The following is a 27335-nucleotide window of genomic DNA, read 5'->3' on the forward strand; positions in this document are numbered from 1 at the left end:
CAATTTCCTATTGAAAGTTTGTTGTGTCCTGACTACACTTACCTCTGCTTGAGGCTCATCAGTTTCTAACTGAAGCAACAGGTCAAACTTATTTTTGACATTCACCACAAAACTGTCAGACTTAGTTCTAGGCCTGTTCCTTCTGCTACCTGTTGCCACTTCCCACCTCCCTTTGCCCTTCTCCCTCCTTAACCTGTCCAGATCTTCCCTAGCCTGATCTAGCTCAGCCTGAAGGGCAGCAATTTTCCCCTCCTGTTCCACTATCTTCCTATCTCTGCTGCAAATCCTACATAACCACTGATGAGCCTGATCCACTTTCCCAACACCCACGCCACTGCAATCCCCCCAGTGAAAAAAACTACTACATCCATCACACCAAACCCCGGAACTAACAATTCTACGGCAAGTCAGGCACTTCTCACTCATGGCAAAAATAATACTTTAGCTAGAATAAATCAATTAAATTACCGTAAATCAAAAAAGACGTTACAAGAATTAAGCCTATTCACAAATGTATATAAGCAAGTTTCTGATTTAAAATTCCGCTGTTTTTCTGAGATCTGTATTAAAACAATGAAGGTATACGCTATTTATTATATATTTCACTCGATTGAATGAAAAAAAAGGACAATTAAACGAGGTACTTTAACTTTGATTCTCCAAAAACGTTACGAGAATTAGGCCTATAAACAAATGTATATTGGCAAGTTTCTGATATAAAGTTACGCTGTTTTTCTGAAATCTGTATTAAAACAATGAAGTTATATGCTATTTACGGTAGTTTACTTATTTGTTACCGAGAAACTAGTTAAATTACCGTGAAACAATAAACAAACACGTTTACAAAATTTAAGCCTAAGCGCGACTTCGCGAAGTTACGATCTTTTCGTGTTTTCTGAAAAAATACGCAAAGAAAAGTCAAACCTTTAATGGCAAGACTAAACGATACACTAATGCACGTATTTAATTTGTTGTCGGCGTTAAACTAAATTATATTCCTGTCTAAATCACTTAACTTTCTGGGAATGGTTTCTGGCGTCACTTACTCGGCGGCCATCTTGGACATGCTTTGCAAACTACATTCTAATCTTAAAGGCCTGCATTCTACTTCAGTAGAAAGTTATAAATATGTGCCCACTCCAAGAGCTTATCATTTAAACACATTTCCATAAATCTGGAGTCTTCTCTTCATTAACCAACAAGTGTATAAATGTCAATAGCTGGACATCAAATTTGATCTTAGTTCAGAAAATATACCTTGCTCACAAATCTGCTAAGTTGTATAACAATTGAGCAAGGTTCAGTACTGATCCAAATTAGTATGACACACACTCGGCAACACCTGCTAAATCAGCTACTGATACAATTACTGTACATTGACAACAGATATCAATTATACATCAGAGATACACAGTATTTCTTACCAGAGGTTACATATTTTAATGCTTCAGGAAAAAGGATGGAAGAAACTTCTTCGCTATTGAGACAAATGGAATTTTTTGGTAATGAAAATAGCGAGCTTTTGAAAATATAAACAGATAAGTAGTTCAGGCAGAGGTGAAGGAATCACTGAAACACACTGGGTTACAACTTCAAAGTAGGCTAACAATTCTTATGGCCAAAGATCCACACAAGTCTGTGTTCAAAGCCTTGGTTTCTTTGTTGAATTCACCTTGTGTACGTTTTATGTATGCAAGATTTTGGAGCCAGTGGACTCTTCTTCTGGCAGAAGGGTTGAAAGGGAAGGAAGAGGAGTCAAGGAAAAGGACTAGAGAGATTTAGGAAAAGGGGTAGAGTTTAGAAAAATCACCCTGAACCCCGAGCCACAGGAGACTTACCGAACGGGATGAGAAGGAAAGACTAATTGTTGGGGGCTGCGCCAAATGAGATTTGAGAACCAGAGAGCTTAAAGGTGGAGGACAGGGTAATATGGAAGACAGATGTTACTGCTAAAACATTGTGCACAAGTTAATAGGAGTGAAAAGCGAAGTGCACTGTATGTAATGGAGGTGGGCAGCAAAAAATAGACATGTCAGAAAATGAAAGATGTACAAAACTAAAATGGAGTGAAGAAAGGAGTAGTTACTATGAAGAAATGCTGAGACAGAAGAAAGTAATGTAAATTAAGTCAAAGTGGCAGGAGAGCACCAAGGACATGTTGTAGCACTAGTTTTCACCCTCAGAGTGGAAGTGTTTGGGGGAAGAATCAAGATGGCATGTGTGGTGAAACAGGCTCTGCAACAGGATGTGTGTTGTCACTACACACCCTCTGCCATGTCCACTCATCCTAAGTGATAACCTGGTGGTAGTGATGTCAATGTAGAACGTCGAATAGTGTTTACATAACAGCTGGCATATGAAATGTGTGATTTTACAGGTGGCTCACCCATTGATGGTACATATTTTGCCAGTTACAGTGCTGGAATGGGTGGTGGTAAGGGGGGGGGGGGTGCGTAGGGCAAGCCTTGCAGTGGGTACAGTCACAGGGGTAGGAGTAATAAGGAGGGGAGATGGATATAGAAGTAGCATAGGGTCTGATAAGGATATTGCAGAGATTGTGAGAATGTTGAAAAGCTGTTCTACGCAGGTTGGATAAAATCTCAGACAGAACGGACCTCATTTCAAAGTAGCTGGTTAATGCTTTCAAAACCAGGGCAATACTGAGTGACAAGTTATGTGCCCCAAAGTTGTGTTTTTGAAGGGATCAGCAATACCAAGATTGGATGGCTCATATAATCAGCTTTTGAACCAGGCAGGTGGGGTAATTATGTCCAGTGAAGAAAGATGGTTTGTTGCTGTAAAGAGTCTTCAATCACATGTAAATACTGTTGTTTATTAGTAGGTTTATTGTGGACAGAAGTGTGTAGCTGGCCTTAGCTGAGGATGACATCAACATCAAGGAAAGTGGCATGGGATTTGGAGTAGGACCATGTGAATTGGGAGAATATATTTAAAGATTTCAGGAATTTTAACAGGGCAGCCTCACCATGAGCCTGTGGCAAATCTGTCATCAATGTATCTAAACCAAACCAGGTGCCGAAGACTTATGGGTCCCTGGAAAGCCCCCTCCAAGCTCCTACACCAACCTTTTCATGGGTCGCTTGGAGGGGGCTTTCCTGGGATCCATAAGCCTTCAGCACCTGGTTCGGTTAGGAACATCGATGACATCATTGCCACATGGACTCATGGTGAGGCAGACCTGCTAAAATTCCTGAAAACTCTAAATATATTCTCCGAATTACATTTCACATGGCCCTATGGCAAATCCCAAGCCACTTTCCTTGATGTTGATCTCATCCTCACCAAAGGCCAGCTACATACTTCTGTCCACATTAAACCTACTAACAAACAATAGTACCTACATTTTGACTGTTGGCATCCTGTCCATGTCAAATGTTCCCTCCCATTCAGCGTTGGCATACGAGGTAAATGTATTTGTTTGGATGCAGACTCTTCACAGAAATACTCTACCATTCTCACCTCAGCCTTCAATGGACGTAATTACCCCATCAACCTGGTTCAAAAGCAGATTTCTTTGCCGTCACATCCACTCCTGGTACTGCTGATCCCTCCAAAAAAACAATTTTGTAGCACAGCACTTGCCACTCAGTATTATCCTGGTCTTGAATGTATTAATCAGCTACTTTGACAAGGCCATGACATCCCGAATAATGCCCTGAAATGAGGTCCATTCTGTCTCAAATTTTACCAACCAAACCTAGAAAAGCTTTTTGTCAAAGTCTCAATCTCGACACTCCCCTTGTCAAACCCTATACTCCTTCTGCACCCATCTCCCTACCTTATGGCTCCTATCCCTGTGACTGCCCCACTGCAAAACTTGCCTTATGTGCCCTCCTACCACCATCTACACCAGCGCACCCTCCTACCACCATCTACACTATCAAAGGGAGAGTCACCTTTGAAAAGACACGTCGTATACCAACTGTTATATAAACACCGTTCAACCTTTTACATCGGCAATTTAGTTAGGATGAATGGACATAGGCGGAGGGTATATACTGGCAACACGCAATATCCTGTTGCAGAGCACACTCCACAAAATGGCAGTCATGACCTCGGGGCCTGTTTCAACACACATGCCATCTGGATTCTTGCCCGAGACACCAGCAGCTGGGAACTAGTGCTACAACACGTCCTTGGTGCTCTCCAGCCGCCCGGACTTAATTTACATTAATTTCTTCACAGTAACAACTCCTTTCTTCATACCATTTTAATTTTCTACATCTTTCATTTTCTGATCTGTCTGTTTTTTGCCATGCACCTCTATTGCATACAATGTGTTTAGCTTTTCACTCTTACTGACTCACGCACAATGTTTTAGCAGTAATCTCTGTCTTGCACATTACCCTGTCTTCCACCTTGAAGCTCTTGGGTTTTCAAATCACGTCCAGTATATAGGTACATAAAGGAAAAGACCGCTACGATAAAAGTTATTACCAATAAACACTAACGCGGCCACTGTAAGCGTCGGCAAAGAGATATTTTGCTACACCGGAAGGCAAAAACAAATGATGGAAACTTTTTTCAATTTTTTTTGACAATTATTAGAGAGACTCTGTCTTTAGTTCCAGTGGCAAGAAGACGTATTTCTTGTGATACAATGTGTTGTCTGAATAATAATCCTATGAAAGTATGAAGTGTGAGAGTTCATTTAGTGCAAAACCATGAAAGCTTTCTTTTCTTCTGCGCATTATGCCAAAGTCATGTCACTGTAGCTGCCTGCATCAGAAGAGGAAGTCCGATGATAAATCCTTATTGTATCCACGGTCAAGAATGAGAAATATTTATGGCGGAAGAAGACGAATATAATCAAATGGCGTAAATCTCAACAGCATAGAGAATACAGGAATCAAAATGATAAAAGTGTGAAAAAATCTATTTGTTTAATTAATTATATTATATTTTTTAATATAAATTTACACACCAGTCCGGTAAGTCTCCCCTGACCTCAAATTCAGGGTGATTTTTCTGAACTCTACCAATTTTCCTAAACCTTTCCAATTCTTTTCCTTCACCATTCTTCCTTCCCCTTCCATCCTTCTGCTCGAAGAAGGAACCACTGGCTCTGGAAGCTTGCATACATACAATTCTTTTCTATACGCATATTCTCCTGCCACCGCTTGGTGAGTAAACTTGTTACTGATACGCATATTACACTTACATATGGCAGACTCACTGCAAGCAATCAAGAATGTAGCATCTCCGGCCACCTGGTGACGTGGAGCTACCAGGCCCCAAATTTAAGACAAAGCAGCAGCTGGGCCAGTCACACTTCTCCATCCACAACCAACTGAAGTACTGACAAGAACTTTGTATGAGAGTGGTTATTCTTTGAACTTGTCATGACCGGGCCTGGTTGGGATCTGAGTACAGAGCCATCCCATCGCTCAGTGGTCAATTTGAGTCTTGGCCACAGATTGGTGTGTCCATTTGTTCAGGTGGACAGTTGGTTTGTAGTCACGTGCACATAAAGTTCTATGCAGAAATCATAGCATAGCAGGTACCGTCAAATGGGGTGATTTTGGACACCGGGGCGAATTCGGACAGTATGGCTTATTTGCTCTTTGCCACTGCATAGAAACAAAGAGTTACTTATTTTAAGACCCGTGTGCCAGTTATTTTAAGTGCAAGATTGCATTTATCACTTTCCACAACTTTTGTTTTGCGTCAATTGTTTCCCAAGGTGAATAATTGACTAACAGTCTCCGTGTTAAAAAGCCATGCATTATCGTAAAGTGGAAACTTTGTATTGTTGCGCCAAGCGGGAAGTTATTGTAACCATGATTGTCGATGTGCTCAGTAGCTAACAGCATTGAGACAATTTCTGTACAAGTTTGTCGAGTTTCTTGTGCAAGGTTATAAAATAACGACGGATTTTGTAAAACTGTGTGCTGTGTGGGGTGATTTCAGACAATGCCAAAAACCTATAAGAGCAGAAGAGGTGCTACAGTACAGTGTTATTATGACCTGGAGCTTTTAGATAAAGCTGTTCATGATATTCAGAGTGGTAAATTATCATACAGAAAAGCGTGAGATTTGTATGGTATACCTAAATCAACCCTACAAAATAAAGTGCAGAAAGCACACCCGAAAAAAGAAAGGAGACAGCCAGTGCTAAATAAAGAAGAAGAAGAAATGTTGAAGCAAGGTATCTTGACGGCTTCACACTGGGGATTTCCCTTCATTAAATTGGATATTAGCTATTTAGTTAAAATATATCTTGATAAATCTGGCCGAAAAGAGAAGAAATTTCGTAATAATTTGCCAGGACAAGAATGGGTGCATTTATTCCTCAAACGACAGTCAGAAGATCTTTCTGTTCGCTTAAGCAAAAATATTAAACGAACTCGTGCAGAACTTATCTGTAATATATAAAATTCATTGAGATGAATACACTAAGCAGATTCAGAAGGATGTAGGTTGCAGTAAGTACTGGGAGATGAAGAAGCTTGCACAGGATAGAGTAGCATGGAGAGCTGCATCAAACCAGTCTCAGGTAGCGGAGGCTGTGTGGCGTGGACTGGGCGGTTTTTTTAGGTTAGAAGGCCTCGGGAAAGTACGGGGTGGGCTGCAATCTCAAAGGGTGCGTGGCAAATACAGGACGTGCTTGGATCAAGGAACAGTCAGAATTGTAGTTGTAAATTAATGTAGTTGTGCTGGGAAAGTCCCTGAGCTTCAAGTGCTAATAGAAAGCACAGAACCTGAAATCGTTATAGGTACAGAAAGCTGGCTAAAGCCTGAAATAAGTTCTGCAGAAATTTTTACAAAGTCTCAGACGGTGTTCAGGAAAGACAGATTAGGCAGAATTGGTGGTGGAGTGTTTGTGTCTGTCAGTAGTGGTTTCTCTTGTAGTGAAGTCGAAGTAGATACTCCGTGCGAATTGGTATGGATGGAGGTTATACTTAACAGCCAAACTAAGTTAATAATTGGCTCATTCTACCGACCCCCAGACTCCGATGATATAGTTGCGGAACAGTTCAGAGAAAATTTGAGTCTCGTAACATATAAATACCCCACTCATACGGTTATAGTTGGTGGGGACTTCAACCTTCCCTCGATATGTTGGCAAAAATACTTGTTCAAAACTGGTGGTAGGCAGAAAACATCTTCCGAGATTGTCCTAAATGCTTTCTCAGGAAATTATTTCGAGCAGTTAGTCCACAAACCCACGCGAATTGTAAATGGTTGCGAAAACACACTTCACCTCTTAGCCACAAACAATCCAGAGCTGATAGAGAGCATCATGACTGATACAGGGATTAGTGATCACAAGGTCGTTGCAGCTAGGCTTAATACCGTTTCTTCCAAATCCACCAGAAACAAACGCAAAATAATTTCATTTAAAAAAGCGGATAAAGTGTCACTAGAAGCCTTCCTAAGAGACAATCTCCATTCCTTCCGAACTGACTATGCAAATGTAGATGAGATGTGGCTCAAATTCAAAGATATAGTAGCAACAGCAATTGAGAGATTCATACCTCATAAATTGGTAAGAGATGGAACTGATTCCCCGTGGTACACAAAACAGGACCGAACTCTGTTGCAGAGGCAACGGAAAAAGCATGCGAAGTTCAGAAGAACGCGAAATCCCGAAGATTGGCTAAAATTTACAGACGCGCGAAATTTGGCATGGACTTCAATGTGAGATGCCTTTAATAGGTTCCACAACGAAACAATGTCTCGAAATTTGGTAGAAAATCCGAAGAAATTCTGGTCGTATGTAAAGTACACAAGCGGCAAGACGCAGTCAATACCTTCGCTGCGCAGTGCCAATGGTACTATTACCGACGAATGTGCCGCTAAAGCAGAGTTATTGAACGCAGTTTTCCAAAATTCCTTCACCAGGGAAGATGAATGGAATATTCCAGAATTTGAAACATGAACAGCTGCTAGCATGAGTTTCTTAGAAGTAGATATCTTAGGGGTTGCAAAGCAATTCAAATCGCTTGATACGGGCAAGTCTTCACGTCCAGATTGTATACCGGTTACGTTCATTTCAGATTACGCTGATACAATAGCTCCCTACTTAGCACTCACATACAACCGCTCGCTCACCGATAGATCTGTACCTACAGATTGGAAAATTGCGCAGGTCGCACCAGTGTTTAAGAAGGGTAGTAGGAGTAATCTATCTAACTATACAGACCTATATCATTGACGTCGGTTTGCAGTAGGGTTTTGGAGCATATACTGTATTCAAACATTATGAATCACCTTGAAGGGAACGATCTATTGATACGTAATCAACATGGTTTCAGAAAACATCGTTCTTGTGCAACGCAGCTAGCTCTTTATTCGCATGAAGTAATGGCCGCTATCGACAGGGGATCTCAAGTTGATTCCGTATTTCTAGATTTCCGGAAAGATTTTGACACCGTTCTTCACAAGCGACTTCTAATCAAGCGGCGGGCCTATCGGGTAGCGTCTCAGTTGTGCGACTGGATTTGTGATTTCCTGTCAGGAAGGTCATAGTTCGTAGTAACAGACGGCAAATCATCGAGTAAAACTGAAGTGATATCAGGTGTTCCCCAGGGAAGCGTCCTGGGACCTCTGCTGTTTCTGATCTATATAAATGACCTGGGTGACAATCTGAGCAGTTCTCTTAGGTTGTTCGCAGATGATGCTGTAATTTACCGTCTAGTAAGGTCATTCGAAGACCAGTATCAGTTGCAAAGCGATTTAGAAAAGATTGCTGTATGGTGTGGCAGGTGGCAGTTGACGCTAAATAACGAAAAGTGTGAGGTGATCCACATGAGTTCCAAAAGAAATCCGTTGGAATTCGATTACTCGATAAATAGTACAATTCTCAAGGCTGTCAATTCAACTAAGTACCTGGGTGTTAAAATTACGAACAACTTCAGTTGGAAAGACCTCATAGATAATATTGTGGGGAAGGCGAGCCAAAGGTTGCGTTTCATTGGCAGGACACTTAGAAGATGCAACAAGTCCACTAAAGAGACAGCTTACACTACACTCGTTCGTCCTCTGTTAGAATATTGCTGCGTGGTGTGGGATCCTTACCAGATGGGATTGACGGAGGACATCGAAAGTGTGCAAAAAAGGGCAGCTCGTTTTGTATTATCACGTAGTAGGGGAGAGAGTGTGGCAGATATGATACGCGAATTGGGATGGAAGTCATTACAGCAAAGACGTTTTTCGGCGCGGCGAGATCTATTTACGAAATTTCAGTCACCAACTTCCTCTTCCGAATGCGAAAATATTTTGTTGAGCTCAATCTACATAGGTAGGAATGATCATCAAAATAAAATAAGAGAAATCAGAGCTTGGACAGAAAGGTTTAGGTGTTCGTTTCTCCCGCGCGCTGTTCAGGAGTGGAATGGTAGAGAGATAGTATGATTGTGGTTCGACGAACCCTCTGCCAAGCACTTAAATGTGAATTGCAGAGTAGTCATGTAGATGTAGATGTAGATGTAGACTGAAGACAACAACAACAACAACATATCAAACCATATCACTTATTCGTAACAAAGAGCTACCTTAAAATGTGTAAAATGTCACAAAAATCAAATAAAAAGCATGTAGGAAAAAGAAAGGCAGTAACTGTCCGAATTCGTCCTCTATATACTGTTACTTCGGACAGATATTTAAAAAAAACAAATGTGTCCGAAATCACCCCAATCCATGGGGTGATGTCGGACACTTTATTTAACTGCCTCAGATAAATATTCTTACACATACACTTTCTGGTTCTGGGATATTTTATTCGTTACACATATACCCTATGCCTTCCATAATAATCAATTCAATCTAACAATATATATGAAAGTTACAATCAAAATAACAATAAAACCGTCCGAAATCTCCCCGTTTGACGGTATATGAGATGCTATGTGTACCTGAACCAAAGATTATTCTTCATCGCAGAGTGACAAAATATTGCTCACAAGGGTACACAGCAATATTGGTCATAGATGTGGCTTCTTCTGTTTCCAAACTAGTTCACTTGTGTAAGTACTGCACTCATGTTTGATGGATCATGGAGACAAATGTCACACAGAAGATTATTCTTCATCGCAGAGTGACAAAATATTGCTCACATGGGTACACAGCAATATTGGTTATCCATACTATATTAGATGTGGCTTCTTCTGTTTCCGAACTAGTTCACTTGTGTAAGTACTGCACTCATGTTTGATGGATCATGGAGACAAATGTCACACAGAACCTACATTAATATTTTCCACTATATTATGCTGTGTATTAAGTATAACCACTTACATGTGGTATCATCAGAGTGAATTACTACTAAATTGTCTTTACAAAACATATGCTATCTGGTGCCATCCAGTAATTATTTTAACTATTCCTCTACTCAATGGAGCCACAATTCATCAAAGCTTTTTAGATATGGCTAGGAGCTAGGTATGCTAGGCACCATGCAATTACTATTGTCTTTTGCACAAATGTCACTAATACACATAAGATGAAACTAGAGTCACAAAATCACTTACGTCACCACTTCTGATATTGAAACTATTAACTCTAAAGATCAATCTGTAGCATGTGTGAGAAAGAACGTGGAATGAACCAAATCTGACATGTCCGTCATCATCTACAATCATCAATACTTCAGTACACTAAATACATGTGACATATAGAATATTCTGATAATGAAGACACAGAGAAACGGGTGAAAGAATGGATGCAAATGGATAGCTGTAATTTAAGTTTACTGCAACCTTGAAACACTTAAATACAGCAGAAAACAGCACTGCTGCTAGTGAAAATTACATGGCATATAGCATTGAAAAGTGAGCAAAAGGGTGAATACCAATCACATACACTATCAAACTAAAGACAATTTTAATGATGTTCACGCATGCACTCACCTCTTTTCTACCATCATTGACACACACATCATCAGTCTACTCAAGTGATGCAAACAATGAAACACTAGGGAAAAACCTGTGCTTATAAAATAGCAGTATATTTAAGCACAAATACAAAAAAGAATCTATATAAACATTATCTTTCAGAGGCCGAAGATCCTTCCAGCAAAAGAATGGAAACAGAAATGTAAAGAAAAGTTTGTTTTGATAGTTACAGCTTACGTTATTTCTTGCTTGTCTCATTACGTACTTCACTATTTGAAAGTACAATATTTTTCTTTTTTTTCCTTAAATATGGCAGTTGCAAAACACTAACACAGAGTGGAAAGCAGTCAGTACAATTGTGCACATAATGTATTCGTGCTCCTGTTAGTCATTTCCTTATGGCCAATGCAGGAGGAAACATTAAATAACAAAAACATGAGAAAATACTTACTGTGTACGCATCTGTGTATGTTCTCTGTCAACACGAATTAAATTTGGATATACACCAGCACACAGAGCTGCCTTCACCACTGCCCAGTTCTCCGAGTTGGAGTTAAGGTCACGAATATCTCCACCTCCACGTGCACGCACGAAGCCAGAAGCTCTTAACTGGCCTAACAACTGTGTTCGCAAACCAACCACCATTTCCATAGTTGCAGCTGACACAAAATGTTTCTCACAAAATGACTTTTCCCAGCCATTTGCTCTTGCATGCTGCCATGCCTAGAAAATGTTTTCAAAAAGTCTCTTAAGGATCAAGTATGTTAGGCATCATCACATAACACCAAATATACTATTTTGGTATTGAATGAAACATAAAAAGAGGTTTTTACATATTTTTAATTACACTAATAAAATAATAATATTACTCTGAGACAATATTATGACTTATTTCTCCTTCTGTAGTTTCTATTAACAAGCAGGTTACTTTATCAACTTCACCACTACCATATCTCAGGGTGGTGCTTTGGTTTTCATGGTGGACTCTCATTCAAATGGAACAAGTTTCAGATTCCATCCAGCCAACCATAATTAAGTTTTCCTATGATTTCCCTCACTTGCATTAGGTGAATGCTGAAATGATTCCTTCAGGAAGAATACAACTTATATCCTTCCCCATAGTTTCCTTATCTGAGATCATATTCCTCATTAATGATATCATCACAAAGATCAATCTGTCACACGTGTGAGAAAAAACGTGGAATGAACCAACTCAGACATCTGTCATCTTTCAATACTTCAGTACACTAAATACATGTGACACATTAAATATTCTGTCAATGAAACAGAGAGAAATGGAAAACATAGCTCTCCTATCTTCAACTATAATCTCTTCTCTTAAATTATAATAGCCGATCCTGCTTTCATTTTGCCACTTTTCAAAAAAATTATTTGAATGTAAGAACAATCCCTCCTTCCTCTAAAGCATAGCTAAGTGTATGTGTACTTCAGTGTGTATGGCTCAAAATGGCTCTGAGCACTATGGGACTTAACATCTGAGGTCATCAGTCCCCTAGAACTTAGAACTACTTAAACCTAACCAACCTAAGGACATCACACACATCCATGCCCGAGGCAGGACTCAAACCTGCGACCGTAGCAGCAGCGTGGTTCCGGACTGAAGTGCCTAGAACTGCTCGGTCACAACGGCCGACTTCAGTGTGTATCTCACAGTACATACTTATAAATAAATGCATTGTACCACCAGTGGTACTTTCTTCTCCCTCCACAGTTGATCTGTTTATGAGACATGGAGAGAACTACTTCATAGGAGAGGACAAATTAATGCCTGACAAAAATATTTAAGTCCCTCCTGTTGTTTAAATTCATCACTGATAGATTAACAACAGTGACACATGCAAAGACACTTGATCCACATGTCTACAGAATTTAACACATCTCAAGATATTCTTTTTTACTTTGTCCTTGTGTACCCTCCTCTAATCCCTCCGATACTGAACCTTCTTGTGTGGAGGCTGTTTAAAAGACCATGCCAGCGTGGAGTCCAGTTGTCTTTAGTGCAATAGCTGCAGTACTTTCTACCAGTCTTCGTATTTAGGCCTGTTCCATTTGCATTGATCAGTAGTCCCGATCATAATATGAGGATCCACCACATTAAAATTACCCCAGTTACAAGGTCCACACAAATATTTACCATCTGCTGTTGTACTCCTTAATACTAACTTTGATAAGGAACTGTGGTGAGGCGCTCCCCTCATCGTGTGACACTATTCATGACCCAAACAATTTAGCCTAGTCTTCTGCCATTGTTCTATCTTATTTTCATCATGATATGAAATGAATTATCTTATGTGATAGTCTTGAAACTGTCTCCACGGATTAACTTCACTACTCAATAGATGAACACGACGCTTACCATAATAACAGCACCATCATATCCCATGCCATATAGAATGTTTCTCACTGCCTCTCTCAACACCTCACAGCTATAAGCATTTTGCCATAAGAGTCTCCTTGTTGCTACATCCCGTGTTCTTTCCTCTTCTTTAGACCTAGTTTCTTTTTCATTCTTGAAGTCCCTTTCTTTTCCTGTGATTGTTTTTAAATAATTCATTGCTATTACATGAAAATTTAATATTTAAACTTTTAACTGATGAACATGTATTTTACATAGTAATAATTAATGCTTAACAGCATTGCTGCAACCATAATGTCCCGTAATTTAACCCCCCCTCCCTACAGTTGAAGGTGGACTGAATCTGCCATTCCTCAATTACTGTAAACTCTGTAATTCTTACATGTTGGCATTAGACATTGTGTGTTCAGGGAGTGTAGATCTTGCTCTAAATGCATATATTACTAGTATTAGATTAGGTGTATATACACCATGTGGGTCGATGGGATTTGACTGTTGACGTGAAACAGTTTGTTAGAGGGCAGCTTCTGAGACCTCAAATTAGTTTTGCTCAGATACGCAGAGGACCTCAGCACTGACTCCTATTTCCTACATTCTCAGGGTAAATCCGGAAATTCTTCTAATTCTCTTAAAATGCAGCAACTTGGAAGGACCAGCATACAAAGAGAGTTCAAGTGACAAGGCTTCATGAGCAATATTTTAACAACAGGAAGTGGGCATAGCTTGTGTGTTGTAGAGTATTTATTATAATAAAATGTGAGAGCAGTGTTCTGGTTCTAAATGCACTTGTGCGAAAGCTTCAAATCGATAAAGCAACCTCCTGGTGAAAACAGAACTGTGCGTTAATAAGTTGGGAAATTAAAATAATGAAGCAGAACTGGAATCAGGTGGAATCATATGTAGATATATGTAAAATTTTATTACGAGTGAGACTGATGAAAACTACATTGTGATCAGTGTAAAGAATCACAAGATATCTGGATTTTGATGGATCTTAATGATCCGAATTCACAAGAGCCACTGGCAGTCACAGCAAAAGAGATACACACACCCTCAGTCACACAAACCACCATGCCTCACGAACACATGGCCACCAACACCGGCAGTTCAGGTCAGAGCTTGTTGATACTGCTACCTGGCGCTTCTACGGCATGTAAGCTTTATTTCTATTGATACTAAGTGAACAATCTCTTATCAAGTAACATAGTAAGTGAATTTGTATGGTGCTGACAAATTATATTTTGATTCGTGACACTCAAAACAGACGTATATGAGGGTATGTAATGGGCAAATTTATACCACATGAGTTGCCATCACTCCAGTTCATGTCAGTAAGATGCTGTAACTATCCCACTGTTCACTGTCACAGTGATGGGATTTCCTCGTTGCTGATGACCACTTAATCAGGAGGTGGTGTTAGATGAATTTGTGTGCTGGAGAATATCTACATCAACGTCTACACTGCAAATCAAACTTAAGTGCATGGTTGGTTGAACCACCTTCACAATAATTCGCTATTGTTCCACTCTCGAACAATGTGTGGAAAAAACGAACACCTATATCTTTCTGTGTGAGCTCTGATTTCACTTACTTTATTAAGATGATCTTTTCACCCTACATGTATGTAGGTGGGTGTAAACAAAATATTGGTGACTATAGTGTTATGAGAAGATTCCACCGCAATGAAAAATACCTTTGTTTTAATGGCATCCATCTCAACAGCAAACGACTGAAAGCAAGGGGAAACTACAGCCGTCATTTTTCTGAGGGCATGCAGCTTTACTGTATGGGTAAATGATGATGGCATCCTCTTCGGTAAAATATTTCAGAGGTAAAATAGTCCCCCATTCGGATCTCTGGGCGGGGACTGCTCAGGAGGACGTTGTTATCAGGAGAAAGAAAACTGGCGTTCTCCAGATCGGGGCGCGGAATGTCAGATCCCTTAATCGGGCAGGTAAGTTAGAAAATTTAAAAAGGGGAATGGATAAGTTAAAGTTAGATATAGTGGGAATTAGCGAAGTTCGGTGGCAGGAGGAACAACACTTTTGGTCAGGGAATACAGGGTTATAAATACAAAGTCAAATAGGGGTAATGCAGGAGTAGGTTTAATAATGAATAGGAAAATAAGAATGTGGTTAAGCTACTACAAACAGCATAGTGAAAGCATTATTGTGGCCAAGATAGATACAAAGCCCACACGTACAACAGTAGTACAAGTTTATATGCCAACTATCTCCGCAGATGACGAAGATATTGATGAAATGTATATTGAGATAAAAGAAATTATTCAGATAATGAAGGGAGACGAAAATTTAAGTCATGGGTGATTGGAACTCGATAGTAGGAAAAGGAAGAGACGTAAACATAGTAGGTGAATATGGAATGTGACTAAGGAATGAAAGAGGGAGCCGTCTGGTGGAATTTTGTGCAGAGCATAACTTAATCATAGCTAACAATTGGTTCAAGAATCATGACAGAAGGTTGTATACATGGAAGAAGCCTGGGGATACTAGAAGGTTTCAGATAAATTATATTGTGGTAAGACAGAGATTTAGGAATCAGGTTTTAAATTGTAACACATTTCCAGGAGCACATGTGGACTCTGACCACAATCTATTGGTTATGAACTGTAATTAAAACTGAAGAAACTGCAAAAAGGTGGGAGTTTGAGGATATGGGACCTGGATAAACTGAAAGAACCAGAGGCTGTAGAGAGTTTCAGGGAGAGCATTATGGAACGATTGATTAGAATGGGGGAAAGAAATACAGTAGAAGAAGAATGGGTAGCTCTGAGGGATGAAGTAGTGAAGGTAGCAGAGGATCAAGTAGGTAAAAAGATGAGGGCTAAAAGAAATCCTTGGGTAACAGAAGAGATATTGAACTTAATTGATGAAAGGAGAAAATACAAAAATGCAGTAAGTGAAGCAGGCAAAAAGGAATACAAATGTCTCAAAAATGAGATCGACAGGAAGTGCAAAATGGCTAAGCAGGGATGGCTAGAGGTCAAATGTAAGGATGTAGAGGCACATATCACTCGGGGTAAGATATATACTGCTTACAGGAAAATTAAAGAGACCTTTGGAGAAAAGAGAACCACTTGTATGAATATCAAGAGCTCTGATGGAAACCCAGTTCTAAGCAAAGAAGGGATAGCAGAAATGTGGAAGGAGTACAAGGTCCGGCAGAAAAACCTCCCCTTTAAGGAAAGCTAATAAAAACAAAACCAAATAAGGTAGAACAATTTTATTTATACTAAATAAAAGTACATATTATGCCATTTTAGAAAATACTTTTATGGTCTTACTTTTTAAATAAAACATCCCTTAAATGGCTTCCTGCACTGTCGACACACTGATTGAGTCTTTCCCTGAAGTTATTCATTACTCTTTGAGTCATTTCAGGTGGAATAGCTTCAACCTCTTGTGTAATTGCTTCTTTTAGGGCTCGTAAAGATTGTGGACGTTGTTCATAAACTTTTGCTTTTAAATAGCCCCAAAGAAAGAAATCACAGGGCGTTAAGTCCGGCGATCGTGGGGGCCAGCCAATGTCTCCACGCAACGAGATCACATGTCCAGGAAACATTTCCTTCACCAATGCCAGTGACTGCCGCGCTGTGTGGGCTGTAGCACCATCTTGCTGGAACCACACGTTCTCTATTTCACCAAAAAGCTCCCTTAGTTGCGGTTGGAGAAAGTCGCAGAGCATGGCACAATAGCGTTCACTGTTGACGGTTAAATTCCTGTCATTTTCTTCGAAAAAGTAAGGACCGATCACTCCGGAATTGTAAACAGCACACCATACTGTTACTTTAGGGCTATGAAGTAGTCATTGATGAAGTTCTTGGGGATTGTGTTCACACCAGTACCTGCAATTTTGGCTGTTCACTGTTCCGGCAAGGTGAAAGTGTGCTTCATCAGAAAAAATCACAATATCGTTGGGACGAATGTTCCGAAGAAGGTCTTGGCACAAACTTACACGGACACTACAGTCTCGTTCACTCAGTTCCTGCGTAGTTACAATTTTGTAAGGATGCATTTTAAGATCTTGATGCAAGATTCTTCTCACACTTCGATCAGATATCCGTAATGCTGCCGCATGCTTTTTAGCGGATCGTCGAGGAGATTGTTGAACTGAAGCTCTAACTGCATCAACATTTCCGGGGCCTGTTGCAGTCCGTGGTCGTCCAGGTGGTTTCCTTTTTAATGCGGAACCTGTCTCACGAAAGTTAGCAACCCAAGAATAAATTGTTTTCTTATCGGGAACAGGGTCCCGTCGTCCGAGCACAAAGCGAACGCGAAAAGCACGTTGAGTATTAATAGGCGATTCGCCATTTTGAATAAAATCTTCCACTACGAAGGCACGATGTTCACCAGACCACGCCATGGCGTACACTGAAAACGGCACGTAGGCAGCTACTTAACGACGCGCCCTCCACCACTCTGCTCCTTCTACTGTCCGCTGCACGTTACTTTGTAATCGGGGAGTTTTTTATGCCGGACCCTGTATATAGAGGGTCTATACAAAGGTGATGTTCTTGAAGACAATATTATAGAAATGGAAGAGGATGTAGATGAAGATGAAATAGGAGATATGATACGTGTGATGAGTTCGACAGAGCACTGAAAGACCTAAGTTGAAACAAGGCCCCAGGAGTAGACAACATTCCATTAGAACTACTGGCAGCCTTGGGAGAGCCAAGCCTAACAAAACTCTACCATTTGGTGAGCAAGATGTATGGGACAGGCGAAATAACCTCAGACTTCAAGAACAATATAATAATTCCAATCCCAAAGAAAGCAGGTGTTGACAGATGTGAAAATTATCGAACCATCAGTTTAATAAGCGACGGCTGCAAAATACTAACACGAATTCTTTACAGACGAATGGAAAAACTGATAGAAGCCGCCCTCGGGGAAGATCAGTTTGGATTCAGAAATGTTGGAACACATGAGGCAATACTGACCCTATGACTTATCTTAGAAAATAGATTAAGGAAAGGCAAACCTTTGTTTCTATTGGGGAGCAAAATAACTGATGATGGTCAAAGTAGAGAGGATATAAAATGTAGACTGGCAATGGCAAGGAAATCGTTTCTGAAGAAGAGAAATTTGTTAACATCGAGTATAGATTTAAGTGTCAGGAAGTCGTTTCTGAAAGTATTTGTATGGAGTGTAGCCATGTATGGAAGTGACACGCGTACGATAAATCGTTTAGACAAGAAGAGAATAGAAGCTTTTGAGATGTGGTGCTACAGAAGAATGCTAAAGATTAGATGTGTAGATCACATTACTAATGAGGAGGTATTGAATAGAATTGGAGAGAAGAGAAATTCGTGGCACAACTTGACTAGAAGAAAGGATCAGTTGGTAGGGCATATTCTGAGGCATTAAGGGATCACCAATTTGGTATTGGAGGGCAACGTGGAGGGAAAAAATCGTAGAGGGAGACCAAGAGATGAATACACTAAACAGATTCAGAAGGATGTAGGTTGCAGTAGGTACTGGGAGATGATGAAGCTTGCACAGGATAGAGTAGCATGGAGAGGTGCATCAAACCAGTCTCTGGACTGAAGACCACAACAACAACAAACAACTCAAATCATGTACCGTGTCTCTCCCCTATTTCACGATAATACAAAATGTGCTGCTCTTCTTTGAACCATCTTGATATACTCCATGCTAAGGATCCTGGACTGCACAGCAGTACTTCAAAAGAGGATGTACAAGCATAGTGTTGGCTTTCCCTTTAGTAGGTCTGCTACATTTTCTAAGTGTTCTGCCCATAAAACGAAGTCCTTGGTTTGCTTACCCCACAACATTTTCCGTGTGTTCTATGCAATTTAAATTGTTCATAATTGTAATTCTTAGGTACTTAGTTCAATTCACAGCCTTTATATTAAACTGATTTATCATGTAACAGTAACGGAAGGTTAACAGGTTCGTTTTAGCACTCATGTGGATGAAAACACACTTGTCATCATTTAGGGTCAATTGCCAATTTTCCCACCATTCAAATATATTTTCTAAATGGTTTTGCAATTTGTTTTGATTGTCTGATGAGTTTACTAGATGATAAATGACAGAATCATCTGCAAACAATCCAAGACGGCTGCTCAGATTGTCTCCTAAATCGTTTACCGCATTTACTCGAATCTAAGCCGCACCTGAAAAATGAGACTCGAATTCAAGGAAAAAAAATAATAAATTCCCGAATCTAAGCTGCACCTGGAATTTGAGACTCGAAATTCAAGGGGAGAGAAAAGTTTTAGGCCACACCTCCAAATCGAAACAAATTTGGTCCATTGTAATATGAGACACATTTTGGTTGAATGAATGATGATACAGCTACAGTAGTATGGTTCGAGTCTTAATCTTAGCAGTTAAGCTTTATCAGGTAGCCATTGCTATACGTCAGGCACTCCGTCCGGATTTATACGAGTACCCTTCCTTTTTCATATGCTTTGTCTGGTTTGAATTGATTGCTTATTTTTCTTTGATCTGATAAGTGCCGTTCTCTTTGTTATAGTTGTTTACGTCACTCTAAGCTGAAAATGCATTACTGTACTTTGTCATGCATTGTTTGTTGCATTCTGATAATGAGTGTTTACGGCCTGTCGCCGCTCGTGGCATGGTTTACTTTTGTGCACGCTACCGCCGCTTACAATTAAAAAAAAAAGAGAGGAATCATCTCATTAGCGTAACAATGGCAAGAGACTGCTATTTGTTGTTACTTACACTGCTGCTTTCTTTGATAATGATCAACAAGAACCAAATAATAGACTGCATATAATAGAAGATGTTCTCAACGAGAGTTTAGCAAAAATTCTTCTGTGTTTGAAAATCTTTGCAGACGCCTCTTTAGTACATTACATTCTGCACAGAAATTAGAGTCATCTTAGATTTAAAAATCTAGTCAATTGCCGTGCTTCATTTCTGACTGTATCACTATTAGGCATAAGAATAATACGAATATAAACATGACATGATATGTATATTCTTCCACGTTTGCTGTTGTCTCACTCTAGTTTCGTAGTTTATTAGGCAGACAGGATTTAAATGAGATAGCAGCAAACACGAAAAAATACATGGCAAAATGTTTATATTCGTATTATTCTTATGGTGAAGAAAATACTGCATGTGATTCACAATTCATAAAAGTTCCTATTAGCAACCATCTCTTCTCACAGGTAGGAAAAAATTCAGAACGTTGAGTTGACCATATTGACAAACATCCCAAACAGTCTTGCCAGTCGGATTTTCGTAATACATTGAAATGCTCCTACATTCGAAGATGAACAATATGGAATTTGTATTTACTTCATTGGATAATGTATGAAAATGCAGTGGTCGAAACTCAGGGCAGAGAAAAAAAGCTCGTCTTCTACTCCTCTCTCTCTCTCTCTCTCTCTCTCTCTCTCTCTCTCTCTTTTTTTTTTTTTTACTGACGTTAGTTGTGATACCACCTACCAACATTTTTCAGAACTTCTGCTTACTTTGCACTCGATTCTAAGCTGAAGGCTGTTTTTTGGATTACAAAAACTGGGAAAAAGTGCGGCTTAGATTCGAGTAAATATGGTATATAGATAAGGAACAGCAGAGGACCTATAACACTACCTTGAGGAATGTCAGAACTTCTGTTATACTCGGGTTATTAATTATCCAGCAGATACTAAACTATCACAGGATTGTGAATTGAAGTCCCATATTACAGATGGCATAACTCATATGACAAACAGCAAAGCACAGAGTTGTGGCAGTTTAGAATTGTAAATTCATAGGCGAATAACTTCTTTTTTATTGTCGATATTGTTGAAAGGAAGGGTTTAGGGTCATGTGAACTTCGTGAATACTGAAAAAAATGTTGTCACTTTATATTGAAATTGAAAATCAATAAAAAGTAAAGTAAGTGCAGAAAATTGTTTTAAACAGATTTGTGTTAATTCTTATAAAATACATTGCAATTTTTCATAAATAGTGGCCACATTACCATTTAAAGTCCTCCATGGAAGATAGCAGAAATCGTACAACACACAGCACAGCAGGGTTACAGCAGCTTAGAATTGCGAGTTCGTAAGCAATATCTTTTTCTTTATTACTGGTAGTGTCAAGAGCAAGAAGTTACAATTGCATGAGCTCAGTGCAATCAGATAAAAGCACTTTTAACTCTGTACAATTGATGTAACTAATGTACACCTACAAAATCCAGAGGCCACTGGCCCTCAGCATCGTAGTAAGATTTTACAAGATTTGTCTAACTTAGCTTACAGGTGTACCAGCCTCTCCCAGAGTGTTGTCTTAGAATACTTCACTATCAGAGTTCATACTTCAAGAGAGCAATGTACTTGCAGCTGCACTGCAGTTAAGGTCAGGTGTGTTTGACAGGGTGAGGATGTACAGATGGGCATCGAAGACACAGGATCAACAGGTAGGTATGCAATTGAACTGAGTCACGTACCACTACTAGGCTACCATTTCATGATATAAGCAGTTGGGTCGGGGTATGTTGTTGGTTGGGGTTTGAATATCATTTATTTTCTTTTTGTATAAAAAGGTATGTTCTATTTTGATTCCCATCAAAAAGGTAAAATCAAATTAACATCAAATATGAGAGGAAGTAAAGGAGAAAATGTTTCAACTTTGCTCAGTATAAGTGATACAGCCATCGGTAGTGGGTGTTAGTCATTGCTAATTTAGTCACGTTCACCACAAAATTTATATGTTTACTACCATTTTATCAGTCATACGCTCTCTCAGTTGACTCTCTAATGACTTTGTTGTTCACGGGACATCACTAATGGTGTATCTAGATCTACAGCTACATGACTACCCTGCAATTCAAGACTAAGTGCGTGGCAGAGGGGTCATGGAACTGTCTTCAAGCTATTTCTCTACCATTCCATCCTTGAACAGTGTGCAGGAAAAATGAAGAACACTTACATTTTTCATTGCGAACTCTCATTTCTATTATTTTATTATGATGATCATTCCTCGCTTCGTAGGTGGCTGCCAAAAAAGTATTTTCACTCTGAGGAAAGGTTCGTGATTGAAATTTCATGATGAGATCCTGCCACAATGAAAATTGCTTTTGCGTCAATGACTGCCACCAAAATTCCCATATGATATCTGTACTGTCTGCCATCGGGTTCCCTTAAATGGCAGGCAGCACCGCATAACAGCCACGCTATGAGGGAAACAAACCAACAGCCAAACAGGCAAAGACATCAGGTAAACACACCGAAGATTCCAGTCGATTAATAGGAACCTTTCCTTGCAGAGGTCGCCGCGACATATCCGGCCACGGATTCCTATGCCGGGTTTCTATTGGCTCCAGCTCACTATATGGGCCCGGCCGGTCGAAGGCAGACCAGTATTCGCCCGCTGCTAATGGCAACCGCTATAGCAGAGTCTCCGAGAAGATATCACCGAAGCCGCTGTACTGCACTGCCGATCGAAGTACCAGCCGACCAAGAATAACCACATCTCCGGCTAGATCGACGGACATGTACATCTATTGTACAGCCAGCTATTGTATTGTAGAAGAAATTATGTTCAATAAACTGTTGGAGAATACAACAATATCCATGGCACACTCTATCCTACTTCGCGAGAATACATAACAAGCTGTCCTTCTTTGAACTTTTTCTATGTCCTCCACCAATCCTATCTGATTCAAGTCCCACACTGCACAGTAGTACTCCAGAAGAGGGTAGACAAGTATAGTGTAAGTTGTCTCTTTAGTAAACCTGTTGGATTTTCTAGGTGTTCTGTCAAAAAACTGCAGTCTTTGGTTTGCTTTCCCCACAACATTATCTATGTGACCATTCCAGTTTATGTAATTCATAATTGCAATCTCTCTGTATTTAGTTGAATTTATGGTCTCTAGATTTGTGTGTTTTATCCTGTGACCAAAATTTATCAGATTCCTTTTAGTATTCGTGTGGATGACTTCACATTTCATTATTTAGAGTTAAGGGTTCTTTTTTTCAAGAAATTGATTTTTTATTGCATATTTTGATACCTTATATTGTGGGGAACATGTGGGCAAAACCGTTTTGCCCATAAACTATTGCATATAGTCAAAAAACAATCATATGGCAGTCCAACGTTGTCAAGCGCCTACTGATGGCACCTGGAGGCAATCAGACCTGTATATGAAGACTTACTGAGTGTCAATTTACTGGAAAGATGTGTTGGCATGAACACTCAAAACTCTACCGAGTCGATAAATTCGCTGATTTGGACACAGTATAGAAACAGTCGAAATTACAAAGAATTTGGCTACAGTTATCTTCAACGATGGCTTCGTGGGACTCGCACAGACAGTGAATGTCATGGGAATTCAACTTGGGAACACAGTATTCGAATTTTGCAGAAGGCGCAATGCGGACCACTTTATACGCTCAGTAAAGAAGCCAGATCTGTGGCCTGGAAGGAAGCGATGCACACGAATGAGATTTATAAGATCAAAGAAGGCATACTATATGCTTCAGTTATCACAGACTGGTGGTAAGTCCCAAAAAACCAATGAAAACCATTTCCAAAATTTTAAACACAATTTCCTAAAAGTCACATTTTTTTGGTGGGCGTTTGAATTGCCAAAAATCTACTTGGTCAATTTTGATGCCACTTAGCTTTTTTTTATAGAGAACTGAACTGGTTTTGGTGGGAACCTCTAAAAGTTAAACAATTTTCCAAATATCAATTCTTATGTACGTTTGAATGGCCAAACCAAGTCGATTTTTATTACTATTGTTTTCAAATATCCACCATTTTGTGCAAAATTGAAATTTTATCACTTTTCAGAGGTTCTGACCCTGCTACACTCGTATATTTTAATAATTTTTTTGTCTGGTGTGTTTCAGACCAACCAGTTACCTGACCCTACTGGTGCATGGCATGCATTAAGATCTTCAGCACCATTTGTTTAATAACCCCTTAATATTTTTAGGCTTCCTCTCCTAGTTCCCACCCATCTCACCTCACTCAGTTGCATTTATCCCTATCTTTTACATAAATTATACATATTTAGTCCCATCACAAGCACTTCATCATTTTTCTAAATCTTTCCTCTCATTCTGAGTCATCTACCATCCTCCACATTGCTTTCTTAGTGGAGCTTTACCATCTTGCCTACTTTCCTCCCTGCTCATAATGTGTGAAAACTGTTATTACCTTTGCTAGAAACCTGTAGATACTGTTCTTGATTATATAGTCCTACTCTCATCAGAATGAATGAACTGTTGTGTAAGGGAACTGCTACCGGGTACGTGTGGAAAGAGGGGGGCGGGGGGTTAAGAAAACCAGTTAAATTTCTGAATTACAATGAGAACCTTGTAAGTGTGTACATTACTATCAAAAACTTGTTTATGTGCCAATCCATTTTTCATTCTTCTATTTGGTGAATTCTAGAATTTCACACTGAATTGCTTGCAATCCATTATGGACGTTCTGTGCACAGTTTGTTGTATAGAAAATACTGTGGTTAGCTTTACACTTTCACCAAATGCTCGTTACTTGCAAAAAACTGAAGTTCAGCCACCGTACAATGGTTTTAATACGAGAGTCAACTGAACAGCTTCAATGGTTGTTTTCTTCCTCTGCCCCAGCTCCTCCCACTAGGAGATGCAACTGTATTCTTTACTATTAAATACATTTCTCTTCAATTCTATACCTAACTTGTTCTTCCAATAGTGCAAGTACTCACATCACCCACTAGTAAGAAATCATGAAACTGGAATATTGTCACTGAGACATATTTTTGAAAAACTGTATGTGATACAAGCAGACACCTTTCAAAATATCAGATACTGTGCCTGTGCAATTTATTCCATTTCTCATTACACCTTGAATCACAATTTTTGTGCTATTATAATGTATAACATTAAATTTCTGATTCTTTAAAGAACCAAACTCCCATATATAAAGCGGCTTCAAATATCTGATTACTTTTCAAATGGGTTAAATATTTGACACCAAGCAAGAAAGATTAAGAAAAGGCAAACCTACGTTTCTAGCATTTGTAGACTTAGAGAAAGCTTTTGACAACGTTAAGTGGAATACTCTCTTTCAAATTCTGAAGGTGGCAGGGGTAAAATACAGGGAGCGAAAGGCTATTTACAATTTGTACAGAAACCAGATGGCAGTTATAAGAGTCGAGGGGCATGAAAGGGAAGCAGTGGTTGGGAAAGGAGTGAGACAGGGTTGTAGCCTCTCGCCGATGTTATTCAATCTGTATATTGAGCAAGCAGTAAAGGAAACAAAAGAAAAATTCGGAGTAGGTATTAAAATTCATGGAGAAGAAGTAAAAACTTTGAGGTTCGCCGATGACATTGTAATTCTGTCAGAGACAGCAAAGGACTTGGAAGAGCAGTTGAACGGAATGGACAGTGTCTTGAAAGGATATAAGATGAACATCAACAAAAGCAAAACGAGGATAATGGAATGTAGTCAAATTAAATCGGGTGATGCTGAGGGGATTAGATTAGGAAATGAGACACTTAAAGTAGTAAAGGAGTTTTGCTATTTAGGGAGTAAAATAACTGATGATGGTCGAAGTAGAGAGGATATAAAATGTAGACTGGCAATGGCAAGGAAATCGTTTCTGAAGAAGAGAAATTTGTTAACATCGAGTATAGATTTAAGTGTCAGGAAGTCGTTTCTGAAAGTATTTGTATGGAGTGTAGCCATGTATGGAAGTGAAACATGGACGATAACCAGTTTGGACAAGAAGAGAATAGAAGCTTTCGAAATGTGGTGCTACAGAAGAATGCTGAAGATAAGATGGGTAGATCACGTAACTAATGAGGAGGTATTGAATAGGATTGGGGAGAAGAGAAGTTTGTGGCACAACTTGACTAGAAGAAGGGATCGGTTGGTAGGACATGTTTTGAGGCATCAAGGGATCACAAATTTAGCATTGGAGGGCAGCGTGGAGGGTAAAAATCGTAGAGGGAGACCAAGAGATCAATACACTAAGCAGATTCAGAAGGATGTAGGTTGCAGTAGGTACTGGGAGATGAAGAAGCTTGCACAGGATAGAGTAGCATGGAGAGCTGCATCAAACCAGTCTCAGGACTGAAGACCACAACAACAACAACAAGCAAGTTAGTGAGAAAAAGTTAAGAAAAGATTTGAAATTGTGCTTAAACATTGTTAGAAGTTGCTAAGTGCTCTCACTATGAAATTCTGGATGAATTTAGTGGGGTAATTGGCAATATTTTAAACAAAAGAAAGTTCTTTCATGTAGTAAATGTTTATGACGTTGTATTTCCTGAAATATGTGTCATACATTTTTGCAGGTACATTCATTGGTATGGATACTGTCTGCAAACTGTGTAGCTAATACAGTTGCTAGTAAAGAAGTAATAAATCAAAATATCATGTCTGATACTGGATTTTTACTGCTTGAAAACGGAAACTGCAGTAAATTAAAAACTTTTTTCTTTCATAATTTCGTCAGGGATATCAGCAAAAGAAGTCTTGTAAAGGTTTGAAATTATGTGTAAAGCTTGTTGGAAGTCACTAAATGCTCTCATTCTCAAATACTAGATGAATAAAGTCCCAGTATTGGCATACCATCAGTTATGCTGCCTCAAGACAAACACAGTTTCTAACTGTAATACTTGTCTTGCTGTGTTGAACTTTTAACATAAGATTATACCTCTTGATGAGCGTATTATGGCAGCATTTTAAATTTGGGCAATAATTATATGAAGTATGTGTGCAAGCTGCAACCGGTATCAGGTTCCAGGATAGTCACTTAGTAATATAGGTAACATTCACACTGAAGCACATTTCCTCCTATTTTGTCTGTTAGAAACATTATCTCAAATACAGTAGCCTACAGCTACAAACAATGAAGTGAACAAACACATTATTTACACTAACATCACAACAGACTCATCATCATTTGCATATTTTTGCTGCTGTATCAAATAAGTAACCTACACAGAAATTAAATCACACAATCAAAACAAATGGCAATAGTTACAAGCCATAACTGTCATTCACAAAAGACTACGATAGCTGGCAGGTTAGAGGGAGAACTCGAACAGAACAAAAAATGTGACCACACACAATAAGCAATTAGAGATTATTATCATA

General features: G+C 39.3%; 1 protein-coding gene across 3 annotated transcripts in view; it reads right to left on the bottom strand.

The window, feature by feature from the left end:
* The window catches only part of LOC126198955 (3'-5' RNA helicase YTHDC2-like), a 338664-nt gene that overhangs the window by 111559 nt on the left and 199770 nt on the right, over window positions 1–27335 (bottom strand). For all 3 annotated transcript variants that reach the window (XM_049935603.1, XM_049935602.1, XM_049935604.1), the window contains exon 18: window positions 11308–11579. In XM_049935603.1, coding sequence (XP_049791560.1) covers window positions 11308–11579 — 272 coding nt within the window. The remainder of the gene's footprint in view (window positions 1–11307; window positions 11580–27335) is intronic.

The sequence above is a fragment of the Schistocerca nitens genome, chromosome 8 (assembly GCF_023898315.1).
Source record: "Schistocerca nitens isolate TAMUIC-IGC-003100 chromosome 8, iqSchNite1.1, whole genome shotgun sequence".
NCBI lineage: Eukaryota > Metazoa > Arthropoda > Insecta > Orthoptera > Acrididae > Schistocerca > Schistocerca nitens.